At 42.4% G+C, this 17091-nt stretch overlaps 1 protein-coding gene across 3 annotated transcripts in view; it reads right to left on the bottom strand.

Annotated features, from left to right (window-relative positions):
• The window catches only part of LOC109877855 (dymeclin-like), a 145785-nt gene that overhangs the window by 92019 nt on the left and 36675 nt on the right, over positions 1 to 17091 (bottom strand). For all 3 annotated transcript variants that reach the window (XM_020470085.2, XM_020470088.2, XM_031802783.1), the window contains one exon: positions 14507 to 14649. In XM_020470085.2, the coding sequence (XP_020325674.1) occupies positions 14507 to 14649 (143 nt within the window). The remainder of the gene's footprint in view (positions 1 to 14506; positions 14650 to 17091) is intronic.

Here is a 17091-nt window from a genome sequence, read left to right as displayed (position 1 = left end):
AGGGTGGTCTGAGGGGCGTGTGTGTGTGTGGGGGGGGGGGGGGATGTGGTAGCTTTTGGGATACTGGACAGGAGGCATGCTATGCTAAACAGATTACAAAGCTCTACTGACACCACTGGTAGTAACTCAAACATAAAAGAAGTGGAGCAACTGCTACCAATGGTATGAGGGGAGACAAAGTTTGAGTACAGATGAACTACAACAGACAGCATACAGGACGGCATGTTTAACAAATTACGAAGGCTACTCCCTGCCACAAGTGATGACAACGACTCAATGCATATAGTACAAAAGAAATGGAGCGACTGCTATCAACGGTATTAATGCCATTGTATGTTACTGTGCATGGATATAGCCTAACCGTTTTCCAACTGGTTTTTGTAAGAGTTTGCAACAGTTTTCACTGGAAACTCAGCCATATGTCTGTCTGGAATCACCTTAAGATTGTAATTTTGCCCAGAGCGTTGGAACATAATGATAATGACAGTACAGTAAAAGGGAAATTACAATCCAGTTGGTCGGGTGGCTTCAAAGCTCTCTTTTCTCTCCATGGAGACAAATAAGAGGGCTGATATAAAACTGGTTTGATGAATAGATGAATATGTTGGCTACCGCCCTGCCTACAGACAGCCCGACTGACTGGCTGTGGCAGGCTAAGTGATTGACTGACTGACTGGTTGGATGGCTGACAGACTTCCTGGGAATACCCCACTAAAGATCACACAGGCACAGGGCTAAAGATCACACACACACGCCCTCTGTCCTGTGGTGCCATGTGAAACAGGATCATATTGTCATGCTGGGACTGGGAGCGAATAAGTAGTGGGGAAATTGGCCCTACCTTGAAGAGGGGAAACAAACCAGTGAGTCTGTCTGTCCATCCATCCAGGCCCCATCCCATCTAGAGAGCAGAGATGAAGGGCACATTGTGACAGTCAGGATTCCACAGCTCTCACACATTCATTCAGATTCACCACGTCGCCGAGTCACACATGTGATCACAACAATTCGATAGAGAGCCTTGACCAAACCCGTCTGTCTGCCTGCCCAGGCCTCCAAGGCATGTTGGCCGTTTCTGCCACATTACACACTTTGTTCCAGTGTGGACACCCCAGGCAGTCTCTAATCTGTGCTCATCCAGTTGAGGGGACGATCTGTCCCAGTTGTGGACATGACTAGTCAGCCAACATCCGATATGGCGTCTATCTATCACTGTGTGTGTGTGCGTGTGGGGAGGGAGGAGATGAGGCAGTAGCAGACATTGAGGCTCTTGGGGATTACAGAGAGGTCAGGGTATAACTCAGATCACACAGTCAGGCAGTAGATCGCTACACACTGACACGCACAAGTCAGAGACACAGACAGAGACAGGCCGGCTGCTGATGGCCCGCTGATAGGCGTCTGCCACCAACAAAGAGCACTTATCTGTGGGAAACCGATGACCGCCATTCCATTCAGACACACAGACTCTCCCTCTGGTCAAGGGCCCTCTTTCTCTTGTTTTGTTTGACAATGGTTTTCTTTTTCCCCCCCATTTAGACAGCCTCTCACTCCCTCAGTCTCACTTTGGCCATGGCATGGCCGCTCGCTCTCTTTGTCTTCTATGATTGACCATGGTGGTATCTCATCTCTTTCTTTAATATATTTCCCTCTAGTTCGTTTCATCCCCCTCTTCTCCTATCACTCTTGCTCTCTGTCATGCTCTCCAACAGGGCCCTGTATCCTGGTATATCTATAGAGATATATAAGATCCTTGTTACATCCTTATGATCACAACAATGTTATTTATTTAATTTCCCTTTGCCTGATTTTGCCTCTCACGGTTTGCCGTGTCTTCCTTTCATTATGAAATGGGATCTTTCATAGCCACAAAGTGCATTGGGAGTAGGAAAAATTCTCCAGTCCTCCACAGAGAGAGTGCTCAGTTGCGGTCCCATCTCGTCTGATGAGGAGTGATTCCAACTGGCCTCTTCCTGTTCCCTGAAAGTATTTCCTTCCTGCTCCTCCGCTACAATCACACAGGCCTAACTTTCCCATGGAGCAGCAGCACTGTGTGTGTGTGTGAGTGAGTGAGTGAGTGAGTGAGTGAGTGAGTGAGTGAGTGAGTGAGTGAGTGAGTGAGTGAGTGAGTGAGTGAGTGAGTGAGTGAGTGAGTGAGTGAGTGAGTGAGTGAGTGAATGACCATCGGGTTCTTGGTCAACTCCCTGACCAAGGCCCTTCTCCCCCAATTGCTCAGTTTGGTGGCCAGCTCTAAGAAGTCTTGGTGGTTCCAAACTTCTTCCATTTAAGAATGATGGAGGCCACTGTGTTCTTGAGGACCTTCAATGCTGCAGACATTGCTGCAGACACAATCCTGTCTCGGAGCTCTACGGACAATTCCTTTGACCTCATGGCTTGGTTTTTGTTCTGACATGCACTGTCACCTGTGGGATCTTATATGCCTTTCCAAATCATGTCCAATCAATAGAATTTACCAAAGGTGGACTCCAATCAAGTTGTAGAAACATCAAGGATGATGAATGCAAACAGGATTGTTGAAACTTGTTGAAAGTTATTTTTGAAAAAGGAGAAGCTAACAAATTAGCAACAACATCCTCTTTGGCAACACTACTGCTCGCAAGAAGGCAGAAGTTTCCATACGTTTTTTATAAAAATGGTCCCACTCATTAAGTTAAAATGTGATTGGTTGATTCCACTGATTCCACCAAAACGTTGCCCTAATGCAGTTGAATGGCAGATGTCTTTATCTTGCTTCTGATGGCCTAGCCAATGGCTGACTTAGCTAGCTAGATTTATCTCCCCAGGGAACAGCAAAGAAAAAAGATTGGATATTATTTTCTCTGCTTTCCAACAAAAGCTGAAAACAAATCAGAACATCATTGAAAATAATATCATTATCATTATATATTTTAATCATTATTTTACAAGATCTTAGCCCTTCTCTGAAGGCCCTTTGTTCCCCACTGTGTTTAGGTTAGTAACCATTTGTCGAGTGGCTCTATTTTTCCTCAGCATGCATTCTTTTCACTATTCTGAATGTCTAAAGAATCCATGTTGTTCTGAAATATGAACACAGAAACACTGGACATTTTGAACTCTTGTTATAGTGGTTATTTGACAAAATGACACTCATGATCTTGAATTGGCCTCACACTTTCTCGGTCTTGACTCGATTTGCTCAGGTCTTGAATCGGTCTCGCTTTAGGTGGTGTGCCTGGCACCTACTACCATATCCCGTTCAAAGGCACTTAAATATTTTGTCTTACCCATTCACCCTCTAAATGGCACACACGCCATCCATGTCTCAATTGTCTCAAAGCTTAAAAATCCTTATTTTAACCTGTTTCCTCTCCTTCATTTACACTGATTGAAGTGGATTTATCAAGTGACATCAATAAGGGATCACCTGGTCAGTTTGTCATGATGTTATTAATGTTTTGTATACTCAGTGTGCAGCATATCACAACTTTGGATTTCACCCCCAACATATTTGGATCGGTTTGGGGTCCGCGGACCGGTGCACTCGTATTTTAGACATTTGAATCGGTGGCCGATGCGTATCGGTTTTATTACGCTAAATATAATTTTCCTCGGACATCAACTCTAAGCCAGCCTAGTCCCCTGTTAGTGTTAACACCTCCACATCCTCTTTTATTGTCCAGGGGACTACATGCTGCACACTGCTGTACAAATACCATTCATTCTCGGCTTGGCTGTCAGACAGAACAGGCTTGTTGTCCTATATAAAGACATCAGTGTGAGTAGGGTACTAAAGTTTGATTTACAATCAGGATGCATTGTAGACTGTAGTTAGCTGTAGCCTTGGCATGCAGACAAGCAGTAAACGGATTTAGCTAGCTGCCATTGTAGAATGATGCCATTGTACGGTAGAATGGGAGAGGAGGATGTGTATGAAAATGCACAAAAAAAGCAGACAGAGAAACTAAGTAACGAAGAAACTAACATCATGAAGTACAAACACCTGTCTAGTCTGGTCGGAACAGGACTCTTTCTCGGTCTCTAAATCTGTCTCTGAGCACACAGCCTTCCTTATGTGTCATGTCTGATCTGTTCCGGGTAGACTACAGTGTGGACTGTCTGATAGATCGAGGGGAGTTGCCCTGTCCTATCTATGAGCACACAGCACTCTGTCGTACCGTCTGTGAATGGGAGACATTATGGAACAATATCAAGGCATGGCCCTCATTCTGGCGCACAGATGGATAGACACACATTTTTTACATTTAATTAATTCAGCAGACGCTGTTATCCAGAGACATACAATTAGTGCATTTATCTTCAGAAAGCTAGGTGAGACAATCACATCACAGTCGTAGTAAAACAGACATCTAACCTCCCGCTGAACCCTACCCAGCAGCCTTTAGTGGCCTGTGTAGGGCCTTGTGTACTAAGGAGTGAAGAGGGAAATACAGAAGTGGAGAATCAGAGAAATGAGAAGCTGAGCGATAAAGAAACACATCCACCTTGCTAACACACTCCACACTTCTGTATATGGTCGATCAAAGCTCCCCGTCACAAAACAGTACAGAAAAGTTAAACCCCTTTCTTCCATTCAGCAATGCTCTCCTGTCTATCTTCATGTGATCTCTTTATTTATTTTTACTATCAGTAAATTATAGATACATCTCATATCTGTCCAAGTAGCATTGAGTTCTAGGCCGTGACCCACAGCCCCCATCCCACAGAGACAGTGAGACAGCTGGCCCTGGACATCCAGGCTGTGGTTTGGCCATGACAGGCTTTCTGGATTCCCCTGGCTGTTCCTGGCCAGCAAAACATTTATGATGACTGATTATCTTTTTATCACAGGCTACATCCAGCATCAGAGGAAGAGAAGGTCCTGTAGCTGTGTGTGTGTGTCTCAGAGACCTAACCAGCCACATCCCTGGCACTGAGAGATTCCCACAGTTAAAACACAACAGGCAGTCATCTGACTCTAAGGGACCATTGTTTACTCTGCTACAGTACTTCACTACTTCCATTAAAACGGGATGTGTCCCAAAATGGCACCCTATTCCCTATTTAGTGCACTACTTTTGACCAGGGCCCATAGGTCGATAGTAATTTTAAAAAGTGCAATATGTAGGGAATAGGGTGCCATTTGGGACACAGTACTGGTATCACAGAGAGTGAGGACTCCACAAAATCTAACTATAAACAGGAAAACCCCAAGTCATTAACTTAATTGATCAAATATATAATGAATCTCCATCCGCCAAAGAGGTCTCCAAAACAGATATATTGTTTTATCAGTGGGGGAAGGCTTCTTGAGAATAAAATACGAGAGGGTTGTCGAGTATCTTGGTTTCCCTAGCAACCCGAACTCCTGTGTGTGTGGGCAGTGTTTAGAATGGCAGACTATAGCAATGACAATGATTTTGGGGAACAGTCAGACAATACCTTACACATAGGGAGGAAGTCCCTGTAGGGGAGTTATGGCGTGTAGTTATTCAATGCACGAAATACCCCTTATTCATTAGTGACTACTGGCTATGATTGGAAATTGATACAAAATACCATTGCAGTGTCATTTTTGGAACATCAATAATTTCAACACGAAGTGCCCACTCAGATTCCGACCAAAGATGATAAATAGATCCAGAGAGAGACGAGAGGTCTGACATCACTGTCTTGGTCTGTTCCTGGAAAATCAGGAAGTAAAACAGGCAACAGAGTCTGACAGAGTCTCGGGGCTGTTCATTAAAATGAAATGCATCCTTGCACTCTCTGGATGATGGAGACACAGATTCAGTACAGTCATGCCGGCGCTGTCTGTCCTCTACTAATATGTCTAAGAGAGTCTTGGCTTACATCAGTACAATTACATTTTAAATGTTGAAATGATGGGATGTAAAACTAATCCTGTGATTTACGCGACTTCTGTTCAGACGAGACGAGGCAAAGGCCGTAACTGGGCTTTTTTAGATAATGTAATTTCCTGGCGCTCTCAGATCTACTTATAATTGCTTGTACAGACCCAGGTAATACAACATCACATCACATATCAGTGTGTGTGTGTGTGTATACACAGTACCAGTCAAAAGTGTGGACACCTAATCAAGAGTTTTTCTTTATTTTTACTATTTTCTACATCGTATAATAATAGTGAAGACATCAAAACAACGAAATAACACATGGAATCATGTAGTAACCCAAAAAAGTGTAAAACAAATCTAAATATTTTATATTTTAGGTTCTTCAATGTTGACAGCTTTGCACACTCTTGGCATTCTCTCAACCAGCGTCATGAGGTAGTCACCTGGAATGCAATTGAATTAACAAGTGTGCCTTGTAAAAAGTTCATTTGTGGAATTTCTTTCCTTCTTAATGCATTTGAGCCAATCAGTTGTGTTGTGACAAGGTAGGGATGGTAGACAGAAGATGGCCCTATTTGGTAAAATACCAAGTCCATATTATGGCAAGAACAGCTCAAATAAGCAAAAGAGAAACGATAGTACATAATTACTTTAAGACATGAAGGTCAGTCAAGGGCAGCCCAAATAAGTGCTTCAGAGTTCAAGTAACAGACACATCTCAACATCAACTGTTCAGAGCAGTCTGCATGAATCAGGCCTTCGTGGTCGAATTGCTGCAAATAAACCACTACCAAATTACACCAATAAGAAGAAGAGACTTGCTTGGGCCAAGAAACACAAGCAATGGACATTAGACCGTTGGAAATCTGTCCATTGGTCTGATGAGTCAAAATGTTAGATTTTTGGTTCCAACCGGAGGAGGAGGCATGGTGCAGGACGTGTGATGGTTTGGGGGTGCTTTGCTGGTGATTTATTTAGAATTCAAGGCATACTTAACCAGCATGGCTACCACAGCATTCTGCAGTGATACGCCATCGTATCTGGTTTGCGCTTAGTGGGACTATCATTTGTTTTTCAACAGGACAATGATCCAACACACCTCCAACCTGTTTAAATCAAATCAAATCCAATTTTATTTGTCACATACACATGGTTTAAGGGCTATTTGACCAAGAAGGAGAATGATGGAGTGCTACATCAGATGACCTGGACTCCACAATCACCGGACCTCAACCCAATTGAGATGGTTTGAGATGAGTTTGACCGCAGAGTGAAGGAAAAGCAGTCAACGGGTGTTCAGCATATGTGACCCGTTTCAGGAAACTAGGCATATGTCGCGGGTCACTACTTCACAGGCAAGCCGTTTGAAAGTTAAAAAAATGTTTTATATAAAATGCGCGTTTCTGTCTATTTGAGTTGGTCAGTATGTCTTTGTAATCCTGTCTAACGCTGCTTTGTTTTTTTTACACATTGTGTAGAAAAACTGCATAAGTGTTGCTCTCCACTTTCTGGAGGACCGAGTTTTGTAATCAGTGGAATTCGAGTATGATAGCTAAGGGAGATGGAAAAAAACATCTGTCTCCGGATTACATCTTAAAACTAAGAGCAACCATGGCATCCGACAGGAGACGTGTCCATCCATAAACGATGTATACTGGTAAGATAGTCTAGATAGTTACATTTTCAGAGATTACACATATCTAATTTTGACAGAAAGTGGTTTCATTTCAAGTAAAAGGTTACTGTTAGCTAGCTAGCTAACGTTAGCTGATAATACGACCGCACCTGAAATGGTAACTTGGATAGTGGAGTCTTTTGTTAAAACCTCTTGGTGTTAGGGGGCAGTATTTTCATTTTTGGAGAAAAAAAAACGTTCCCGTTTTAAACGGGATATTTTGTCAGGAAAAGATGCTAGAATATGCATATAATCGACAGCTTTCGATAGAAAACACTCTGTCACGCCTTGGTCTTAGTATTTTGTGTTTTCTTTAATTATTTGGTCAGGCCAGGGTGTGACATGGGTTATTGTGGTGTGTTTTTGTCTTAGGGGTTTTGTGGGGTGTCTACGTAGTCTATGGCTGCCTGAGGCGGTCCTCAATCAGAGTCAGGTGATTATCGTTGTCTCTGATTGGGAACCATATTTAGGCAGCCATATTCTGTGAGTGTTTTCGTGGGTGATTGTTCCTGTCTTTGTGTTTGCACCAGATAGGGCTGTTTCGGTTTTCGTTATTTCATTTAGTTATTTTTGTAGTTTCTGCTTGTATAGGGTTTTCCTTCATTTAAATAAATCATGAATCATCATCACGCTGCATTTTGGTCCGATCCTTGTTCTACCTCTTCGTCAGAGGAGGAGATAGAAGAGAGCCGTTACACTAACGTTTCCAAAACTGTAAAGATATTGTCTGTGAGTATAACAGAACTGATGTTGCAAGCGAAAGCCTGAGAAAAAATCCAATCCGGAAGTGCCCCAGGTTTTGAAAGCGCTGCATCCCAATGACTCCCTATATGGCTGTAAATGTACCATCAACGAGCTTACGCTTTCTACGTATTCCCCAAGGTGTCTAGAGCATTGTGACATAGTTTTACGCATTTCTGTTGAAGAATAGCCGTATGGGGGCACATTGCGTAAGTCGTCACATGGTGGCTCCGAGAGAGATTCTCGCGTAAAGTACAGAGGTAGCCATTACTCCAATCGGTCTTAGAGAAAAAGGAATTGTCCTGACAGATATATTATTGAATAGATATTAGAAAAACACCTTGAGGATGGATTCTAAATAACGTTTGCCATGTTTCTGTCGATATTATGGAGCTAATTTGGAAAAAAAATTGGCGTTGTGTTGACCGCAATTTCCGGGCGATTCCTCAGCCAAACGTGAAGAACAAACGGAGCTGTTTCGCCTACAAAAATAATATTTTGGGAAAAAATGAACTTTGGCTATCTACCTGGGAGTCTCGTGAGTGAAAACATCTGAAATTCATCAAAGGTAAACGATTTGATTTGATTGCTTTTCTGATTTCCGTGACAAAGTTGCTTGCTGCTAGCAAGGCATAATGCTATGCTAGGCTATGATAAACATACACAAATGCTTGTCTAGCGTTGGCTGTAAAGCCAAGACACACAGCATATTTTGAAAATCTGAGATGACAGGGTGATTAACAAAAGGCTAAGCTGTGTTCCAATATATTTCATTTGTGATTTTCATGAATAGGAATATTTTCTAGGAAGATGTATGTCCGTTGCGTTATGCTAATTAGTGTCAGATGATGACAATGGTCCCGTTCATGGGATGGGGTGTCACTACAGGTTAAGACATGTACAGTTGAAGTCAGAAGTTTACATACACTTACAGTGCCTTGCGAAAGTATTCGGCCCCCTTGAACTTTGCGACCTTTTGCCACATTTCAGGCTTCAAACATAAAGATATAAAACTGTATTTTTTTGTGAAGAATCAACAACAAGTGGGACACAATCATGAAGTGGAATGACATTTATTGGATATTTCAAACTTTTTTAACAAATCAAAAACTGAAAATTGGGCGTGCAAAATTATTCAGCCCCCTTAAGTTAATACTTTGTAGCGCCACCTTTTGCTGCGATTAGAGCTGTAAGTCGTTTGGGGTATGTCTCTATCAGTTTTGCACATCGAGAGACTGACATTTTTTCCCATTCCTCCTTGCAAAACAGCTCGAGCTCAGTGAGGTTGGATGGAGAGCATTTGTGAACAGCAGTTTTCAGTTCTTTCCACAGATTCTCGATTGGATTCAGGTCTGGACTTTGACTTGGCCATTCTAACACCTGGATATGTTTATTTTTGAACCATTCCATTGTAGATTTTGCTTTATGTTTTGGATCATTGTCTTGTTGGAAGACAAATCTCCGTCCCAGTCTCAGGTCTTTTGCAGACTCCATCAGGTTTTCTTCCAGAATGGTCCTGTATTTGGCTCCATCCATCTTCCCATCTATTTTAACCATCTTCCCTGTCCCTGCTGAAGAAAAGCAGGCCCAAACCATGATGCTGCCACCACCATGTTTGACAGTGGGGATGGTGTGTTCAGGGTGATGAGCTGTGTTGCTTTTACGCCAAACATAACGTTTTGCATTGTTGCCAAAAAGTTCAATTTTGGTTTCATCTGACCAGAGCACCTTCTTCCACATGTTTGGTGTGTCTCCCAGGTGGCTCGTGGCAAACTTTAAACAACACTTTTTATGGATATCTTTAAGAAATGGCTTTCTTCTTGCCACTCTTCCATAAAGGCCAGATTTGTGCAATATACGACTGATTGTTGTCCTATGGACAGAGTCTCCCACCTCAGCTGTAGATCTCTGCAGTTCATCCAGAGTGATCATGGGCCTCTTGGCTGCATCTCTGATCAGTCTTCTCCTTGTATGAGCTGAAAGTTTAGAGGGACGGCCAGGTCTTGGTAGATTTGCAGTGGTCTGATACTCCTTCCATTTCAATATTATCGCTTGCACAGTGCTCCTTGGGATGTTTAAAGATTGGGAAATCTTTTTGTATCCAAATCCGTCTTTAAACTTCTTCACAACAGTATCTCGGACCTGCCTGGTGTGTTCCTTGTTCTTCATGATGCTCTCTGCGCTTTTAACGGACCTCTGAGACTATCACAGTGCAGGTGCATTTATACGGAGACTTGATTACACACAGGTAAATTTGCCCCCCCCCCAAAAAAAAAATTACGTTTTCATATTTTGAGCTTCTAGTCATGAAATCTATGCAGCCTACTCAATCACTTTTTATAGCTACTCTTTACAGGCCTCCTGGGCCATATACATCATTCCTCATTGAGTTCCCTGAATTCCTATCGGACCTTGTAGTCATAGCAGATAATATTAAAATTTTTGGTGACTAATATTCACATGGAAAAGTCCACAGACCCACTCCAAAAGGCTTTCGGAGACATCATCGACTCAGTGTGTTTTGTCCAACATGTCTCTGGACCTACTCACTGTCACAGTCATACTCTGGACCTAGTTTTGTCCCATGGAATAAATGTTGTGGATCTCAATGTTTTTACTCATAATCCTGGACTATCGGACCACCATTTTATTACATTTGCAATTGCAACAAATAATCTGCTCAGACCCCAACCAAGGAGCATCAAACGCTGTGCTATAAATTCACAGACAACACAAAGATTCCTTGATGCCCTTCCAGACTCCCTCTGTCTACCCAAGGACGTCAGAGGACAAAAAACGGAGGAACTCAATTTAACCTTGCGCAATACCCTAGATGCAGTTGCACCCCTAAAAACATTTCTTATAAGAAACTAGCTCCCTGGTATACAGAAAATACCCGAGCTCTGAAGCAAGCTTCCAGAAAATTGGAACGGAAATGGCGCCACACCAAACTGGAAGTCTTCCGACTAACTTGGAAAGACAGTACCGTGCAGTATCGAAGAGCCCTCACTGCTGCTCGATCATCCTATTTTTCCAACTAAATTGAGGAGAATATGAACAACCCTTAATTTATTTTTGATACTGTCGCAAAGCTAACATAAAAAGCACCATTCCCCAAGAGAGGATGGTTTTCACTTCAGCATTAATAAATTCATGAACTTCTTTGAGGAAAAGATCATGATTATTAGAAAGCAAATTACGGACTCCTCTTTAAATCTGCGTATTCCTTCAAAGCTCAGTTGTCCTGAGTCTGCACAACTCTGCCAGGACCTAGGATCAAGAGAAACACAAGTGTTTTAGTACTATATCTCTTGATACAATGATGAAAATAATCATGGCCTCTAAAACCTTCAAGCTGCATACTGGACCCTATTCCAACTAAACTACTGAAAGAGCTGCTTCCTGTGCTTGGCCCTCCTATGTTGAACATAATAAACGGCTCTCTATCCACCGGATGTGTACCAAACTCACTAAAAGTGGCAGTAATAAAGCCTCTCTTGAAAAAGCCAAACCATGACCCAGAAAATATAAAAAACTATCAGTCTATATCGAATCTTCCATTCCTCTCAAACATTTTGGAAAAGCCTGTTGCGCAGCAACTCACTGCCTTCCTGGAGACAAACAATGTATACGAAATGCTTCAGTCTGGTTTTAGACCCCATCATAGCACTTCGACTGCACGTGTGAAGGTGGTAAATTACCTTTTAATGGCATCAGACCGAGGCTCTGCATCTGTCCTCGTGCTCCTAGAACTTAGTGCTGCTTTTGATACCATCGATCACCACATTCTTTTGGAGAGATTGGAAACCCAAATTGGTCTACACGGACAAGTTCTGGCCTGGTTTAGATGTGAATGGTTTGTCCTATGACAAATCAACTGTAAATTTCGGTGTTCCTCAAGGTTCCGTTTTAGGACCACTATTGTTTTCACTATACATTTTACCTCTTGGGGATGTCATTCGAAAACATAATGTTAACTTAATGTCACTGCTATGCGGATGACACACAGCTGTAAATTTCCATGAAACATGGTGAAGCCCCAAAATTGCCCTCGCTAGAAGCCTGTGTGTTTCAGACATAAGGAAGTGGATGGCTGCAAACTTTCTACTTTTAAACTCAGACAAAACAGAGATGCTTGTTCTAGGTCCTGAGAAACAAAGAGATCTTCTGTTGAATCTGACAATTAATCTTAATGGTTGTACAGTCGTCTCAAATAAAACTGTGTAGGACCTCGGCGTTACTTTGAGCCCTGATCTCTCTTTTGACGAACATATCAAGACTGTTTCAAGGACAGCTTTTCTCCATCTACGTAACATTGCAAAAATCAGAAACTTTCTGTCCAAAAATGCAGAAAAATGTATCCATGCTTTTGTTACTTCTAGGTTAGACTACTGCAATGCTCTACTTTCCGGCTACCCGGATAAAGCACTAAATAAACTTCAGTTAGTGCTAAATACGTAATTTGATCATATTACTCCAGTTCTAGCCTCCCTATACTGGCTTCCTGTCAAGGCAAGGGCTGATTTCAAGGTTTTACTGCTAACCTACAAAGCATTACATGGGCTTGCTACTACCTATCTCTCTGATTTGGTCCTGCCGTACATACCTACACGTACGCTTTGGTCACAAGACGCAGGCCTCTTAATTGTCCCTAGAATTTCTAAGCAAACAGCTGGAGGCAGGGCTTTCTCCTTTTGAGCTCCATTTTTATGGAATGGTCTGCCTACCCATGTGAGAGACGAAAACTCGGTCTCAACCTTTAAGTCTTTACTGAAGACTCATCTCTTCAGTAGGTCCTATGATTGAGTGTAGTCTGGCCCAGGAGTGGGAAGGTGAACGGAAAGGCTCTGGAGCAACGAACCGCCCTTGCTGTTTCTGCCTGGCCGGTTCCCCTCTTTCCACTGGGATTCTCTGCCTCTAACCCTATTACGGGGGCTGAGTCACTGGCTTACTGGTGCTCTTTCATGCCGTCCCTAGGAGGGGTGCGTCACTTGAGTGGGTTGAGTCATTGATGTGATCTTCCTGTCTGGGTTGGCGCCCAGACCTGGATTGTGCCGTGGCGGAGATCTTTGTGGGCTATACTCGGCCTTGTCTCAGGATGGTAAGTTGGTGGTTGAAGATATCCCTCTAGTGGTGTGGGGGCTGTGCTTTGGCAAAGTGGGTGGGGTTATATTATATCCTTCCTGTTTGGCCCTGTCCGGGGGTATCATCAGATGGGGCCATAGTGTCTCCTGACCCCTCCTGTCTCAGCCTCCAGTATGTATGCTGCATTAGTTTGTGTGTCGGGGGGCTAGGGTTAGTTTGTTATATCTGGAGTACTTCTCCTGTCTTATCCGGTGTCCTGTGTGAATTTAAGTATGCTCTCTCTAATTCTCGCTTTCTTTCTCTCTCTCGGAGGACCTGAGCCCTAGGACCATGCCTCAGGACTACCTGGCATGATGACTCCTTGCTGTCCCCAGTCCACCTGGCCGTGCTGCTGCTCCAGTTTCAACTGTTCTGCCTGTGATTATTATTATTTGACCATGCTGGTCATTTATGAACATTTGAACTACGTGGCCATGTTCTGTTATAATCTCCACCTGGCACAGCCAGGAGAGGACTGGCCACCCCTCATAGCCTGGTTCCTCTCTAGGTTTCTTCCTAGGTTTTGGCTTTTCTAGGGAGTTTTTCCTAGCCACCGTGCCTCTACAACTGCATTGCTTGCTGTTTGGGGTTTTAGGCTGGGTTTCTGTACAGCACTTTGAGATATCAGCTGATGTATGATGGGCTACATAAATACATTTGATTTGATTTGATTTAGTGTATGATGTACCATTTTGTAGCTCTGAGTCTCTACTTTTATCCAATGTAAAAAAAATAAACATTTCAAATGTTGCTACATAAGACCGATTTGAGCTGGTCGGTCACATACTGTATGTGGGAACTCCTTCAAGACTGTTGGAAAAGCATTCCAGGTGAAGCTGGTTGAGAGAATGCCAAGAGTGTGCAAAGCTGTCATCAAGGCAAAGGGTGGCTACTTTGAAGAATCTCAAATATAAAATATATTTGGATTGTTTAACACCATTTTGGTTACTACATGATTCCATATGTGTTATTACAAAGTTTTGATGCCTTCACTATTATTCTACAATGTAGAAAATAGTAAAAACAAAGAAAATCCTTGAATGAGTAGGTGTGTCCAAACTTTTGACTGGTACAGTATGTGTGTGTATAAGTAATTTGCCTGTCTGTCTGTGCACCTGTTGTTACTTACTTGCTACTCCCGAGGCAAGTCCGTAGAGCAGGCCTCCTCTGTCAGACTGCTGTTCAAAGATGTGTGTGGCAGGAGGCGGACACTTCTCCTGTCTGATGATGTTATACAGCAGAGTCTTCACCAACTGACTGGTCAGGGACAAACTGGGGAGGATGAGACATAGTGTCACTAATTGTCTCGTTGTCTAAGTCAACACACAAGCCAGCAGATTGTATTCATGGATGCCAAGGAAAACCAGGCTTCCCCAAAGAAATGTACCCAAGAAAAAATATAAAAACATAAAATAATGTATCTTTAGTCTCTCTGTGTTTTATAATTTTCATTCAATTCGCAAGAGGCTGAATGTGCCTCACCGGAGAAAGCATCCGAACGAGCACAACAGTGCCCCTCTGTCTCTGTATGTGTAAGCCATCTATCTGATGCTGTCTGGTCTAAAAGAGTATGACATTGTTGCCGCCTGTAGCATTGAATGCAAGTAAAGCCAGCGAGCCCTTGACAAAAAAAAGTATGAAATAAGAGCCAATCACCGTTGAGCTAAACTGAGTGAGCTCAACTGTGAATGGTCCTGATGCACCAAAATAAAGTGTCAAGGGAAGCCAGTTTGGATTTGGCATCATTTGGCATCGACAGCATGCGTCATTGAGAGAAACAACTTGAATTGTTGCATCTCGTTGTGTTCTTCCGGTGGCTAGCTAAAATAGGCTCATTCCTAAATTAGCCATGTATGGCGATAGTTATTTGGGCTTGTGGTTTTACTTAATTCTCCATACTGGTCAATGAATATATTGGTGATTCTGATCCAACCATTCATTTATTAATTGTACCCCTGCCCTGAGAAGAAGGAAGTTCAACACACAGAAATCAGAACCATAGACAGCTACATATTTAGCTTAAGTTGAACGGACTAAATCGGTTTTGGCATCTTTCAGTTGTCACTGTATTATACTACGCATAGGTGATTTTATGATGTTGAAATGGTGCTGGAAAAGTGGAGGCAGCGCCTGTTAACTTTGCGACTTGCGGTAACTCTCCATGGTTCTATATCAATAGTTGTTTAGTGGTCCGAAAATGTCGGAAACATTAAAACTTGCCTGACCATGCTGTAGGTCATGTAACTGTTACATGCAATATGCTTTGTGGACTTCAATGGACAGAGGTTGCTCTCCAGTTTTGTGATGAAACAAAAGGTGTGGTTGAATTTATTCTGCAACTGTCTTCTTATGGTCTCGGCCTTTAGACCTATAGATCACGGTCGCAAGGCATATAAACTAACAGATTACAGAGCAAACAACGCAATTATCAGAACACTTAGATGGTAATATGGCATTTTCTTTCTGGCTTCCCAGTGATTTTAGCCACGCACCACTACTGACACAGAGAAACCCAGTAGACTTGCTAGCAATAGATGGGCATGACAGGTTATCGTATGTTATTACATGTTATCTATCACATTATCACCATCATTTAAGTGATAATGCCCCCGAGGCCAGTGTTTGGAGGATATATTGGCACGGGTGTTGTTAGGCCTGAGACAAAAGTCAAGTTACCAACATATTCAAATAATGATCTAAATACTTGAATTAAAAAGTTATTTTGATGAATTTATTCATCCTTCCACAAGATATAGTCCCGACACAAATCTAAAGTTGCTACCCAAGCCGGCTGGTTGCTCGCTCTATTGGTTCGATTGCTAGAGACACAAACCAGTTGTTCAGTCTTTTTGTTCTGTATCAATGGACGCGACCCAGTCGTTCATTCTAAATGTTCCATTGCCATACTAGCTGGCAAGGTTCTTATCCCTGGCTTGCTCTCTTGTCAGGACACTGTTGTTCAGAGAAGCTAGCCAACAACACAGCTAACAATCATTAAATACTGAAGCTGGAAAGACCGCAAACTAGCTGCAATTCGTTTCCTGTACCTTATTTTCAATTAACATTTCTTTGTATATATCCATAAAAACTATGCCAGCTGATTCATGACTCCGAATGGTTGGGAAACGTTGCCTGCCTGTCTCGTTTCGACTCACAACACGTTCATTACTATGGGACAGCTGGAGATCAAATTTAAATATTGATACAATGCTGTAAATGTCGAAGAGACAGACAGCAATATTTATACAAATCTCTGCTGTTGAAAACTAAATGTTAGTCTAAAAGGAATAGTGAGAATGTCTAGATGCTTTTTATAGTGGAGATCAAGTTTATAAATTGCTTGTCTGGGCTAATGAGAGGGTGGATTGCGAAGAGTAAATTGGCATTTTAACATCATGGATTTAGCCGGTGGTAACTTGCGGCAAAGACACAGGCTGGAATTCAGTTTTAACCAATCAGCATTCAGGATTAAACCCACCCGTTGAATAAAAAATGACATATTCCTGACCTATGCCATCTATTTTCAGAAACAATGAAATTACTAATAATTTACCATTTCACCTGTAACAGTTGTGTAACGATATTCGTCGTCGGAAGATGAGGAATCATCGGACCAAAGCGCAGTGTGGTAAGTGTTCATGCTTTCTTTATTAAAACTGAACACTATAACAAAAATAACAACGAGAATAATCGAAACAGTCCTGTAAGGTGCAA

The sequence above is a fragment of the Oncorhynchus kisutch genome, linkage group LG23 (genome assembly GCF_002021735.2).
Source record: "Oncorhynchus kisutch isolate 150728-3 linkage group LG23, Okis_V2, whole genome shotgun sequence".
NCBI lineage: Eukaryota > Metazoa > Chordata > Actinopteri > Salmoniformes > Salmonidae > Oncorhynchus > Oncorhynchus kisutch.
The sequence above is the reverse complement of the archived record's forward strand: the minus strand, read 5'-3'. Positions and strand labels throughout refer to the sequence as shown.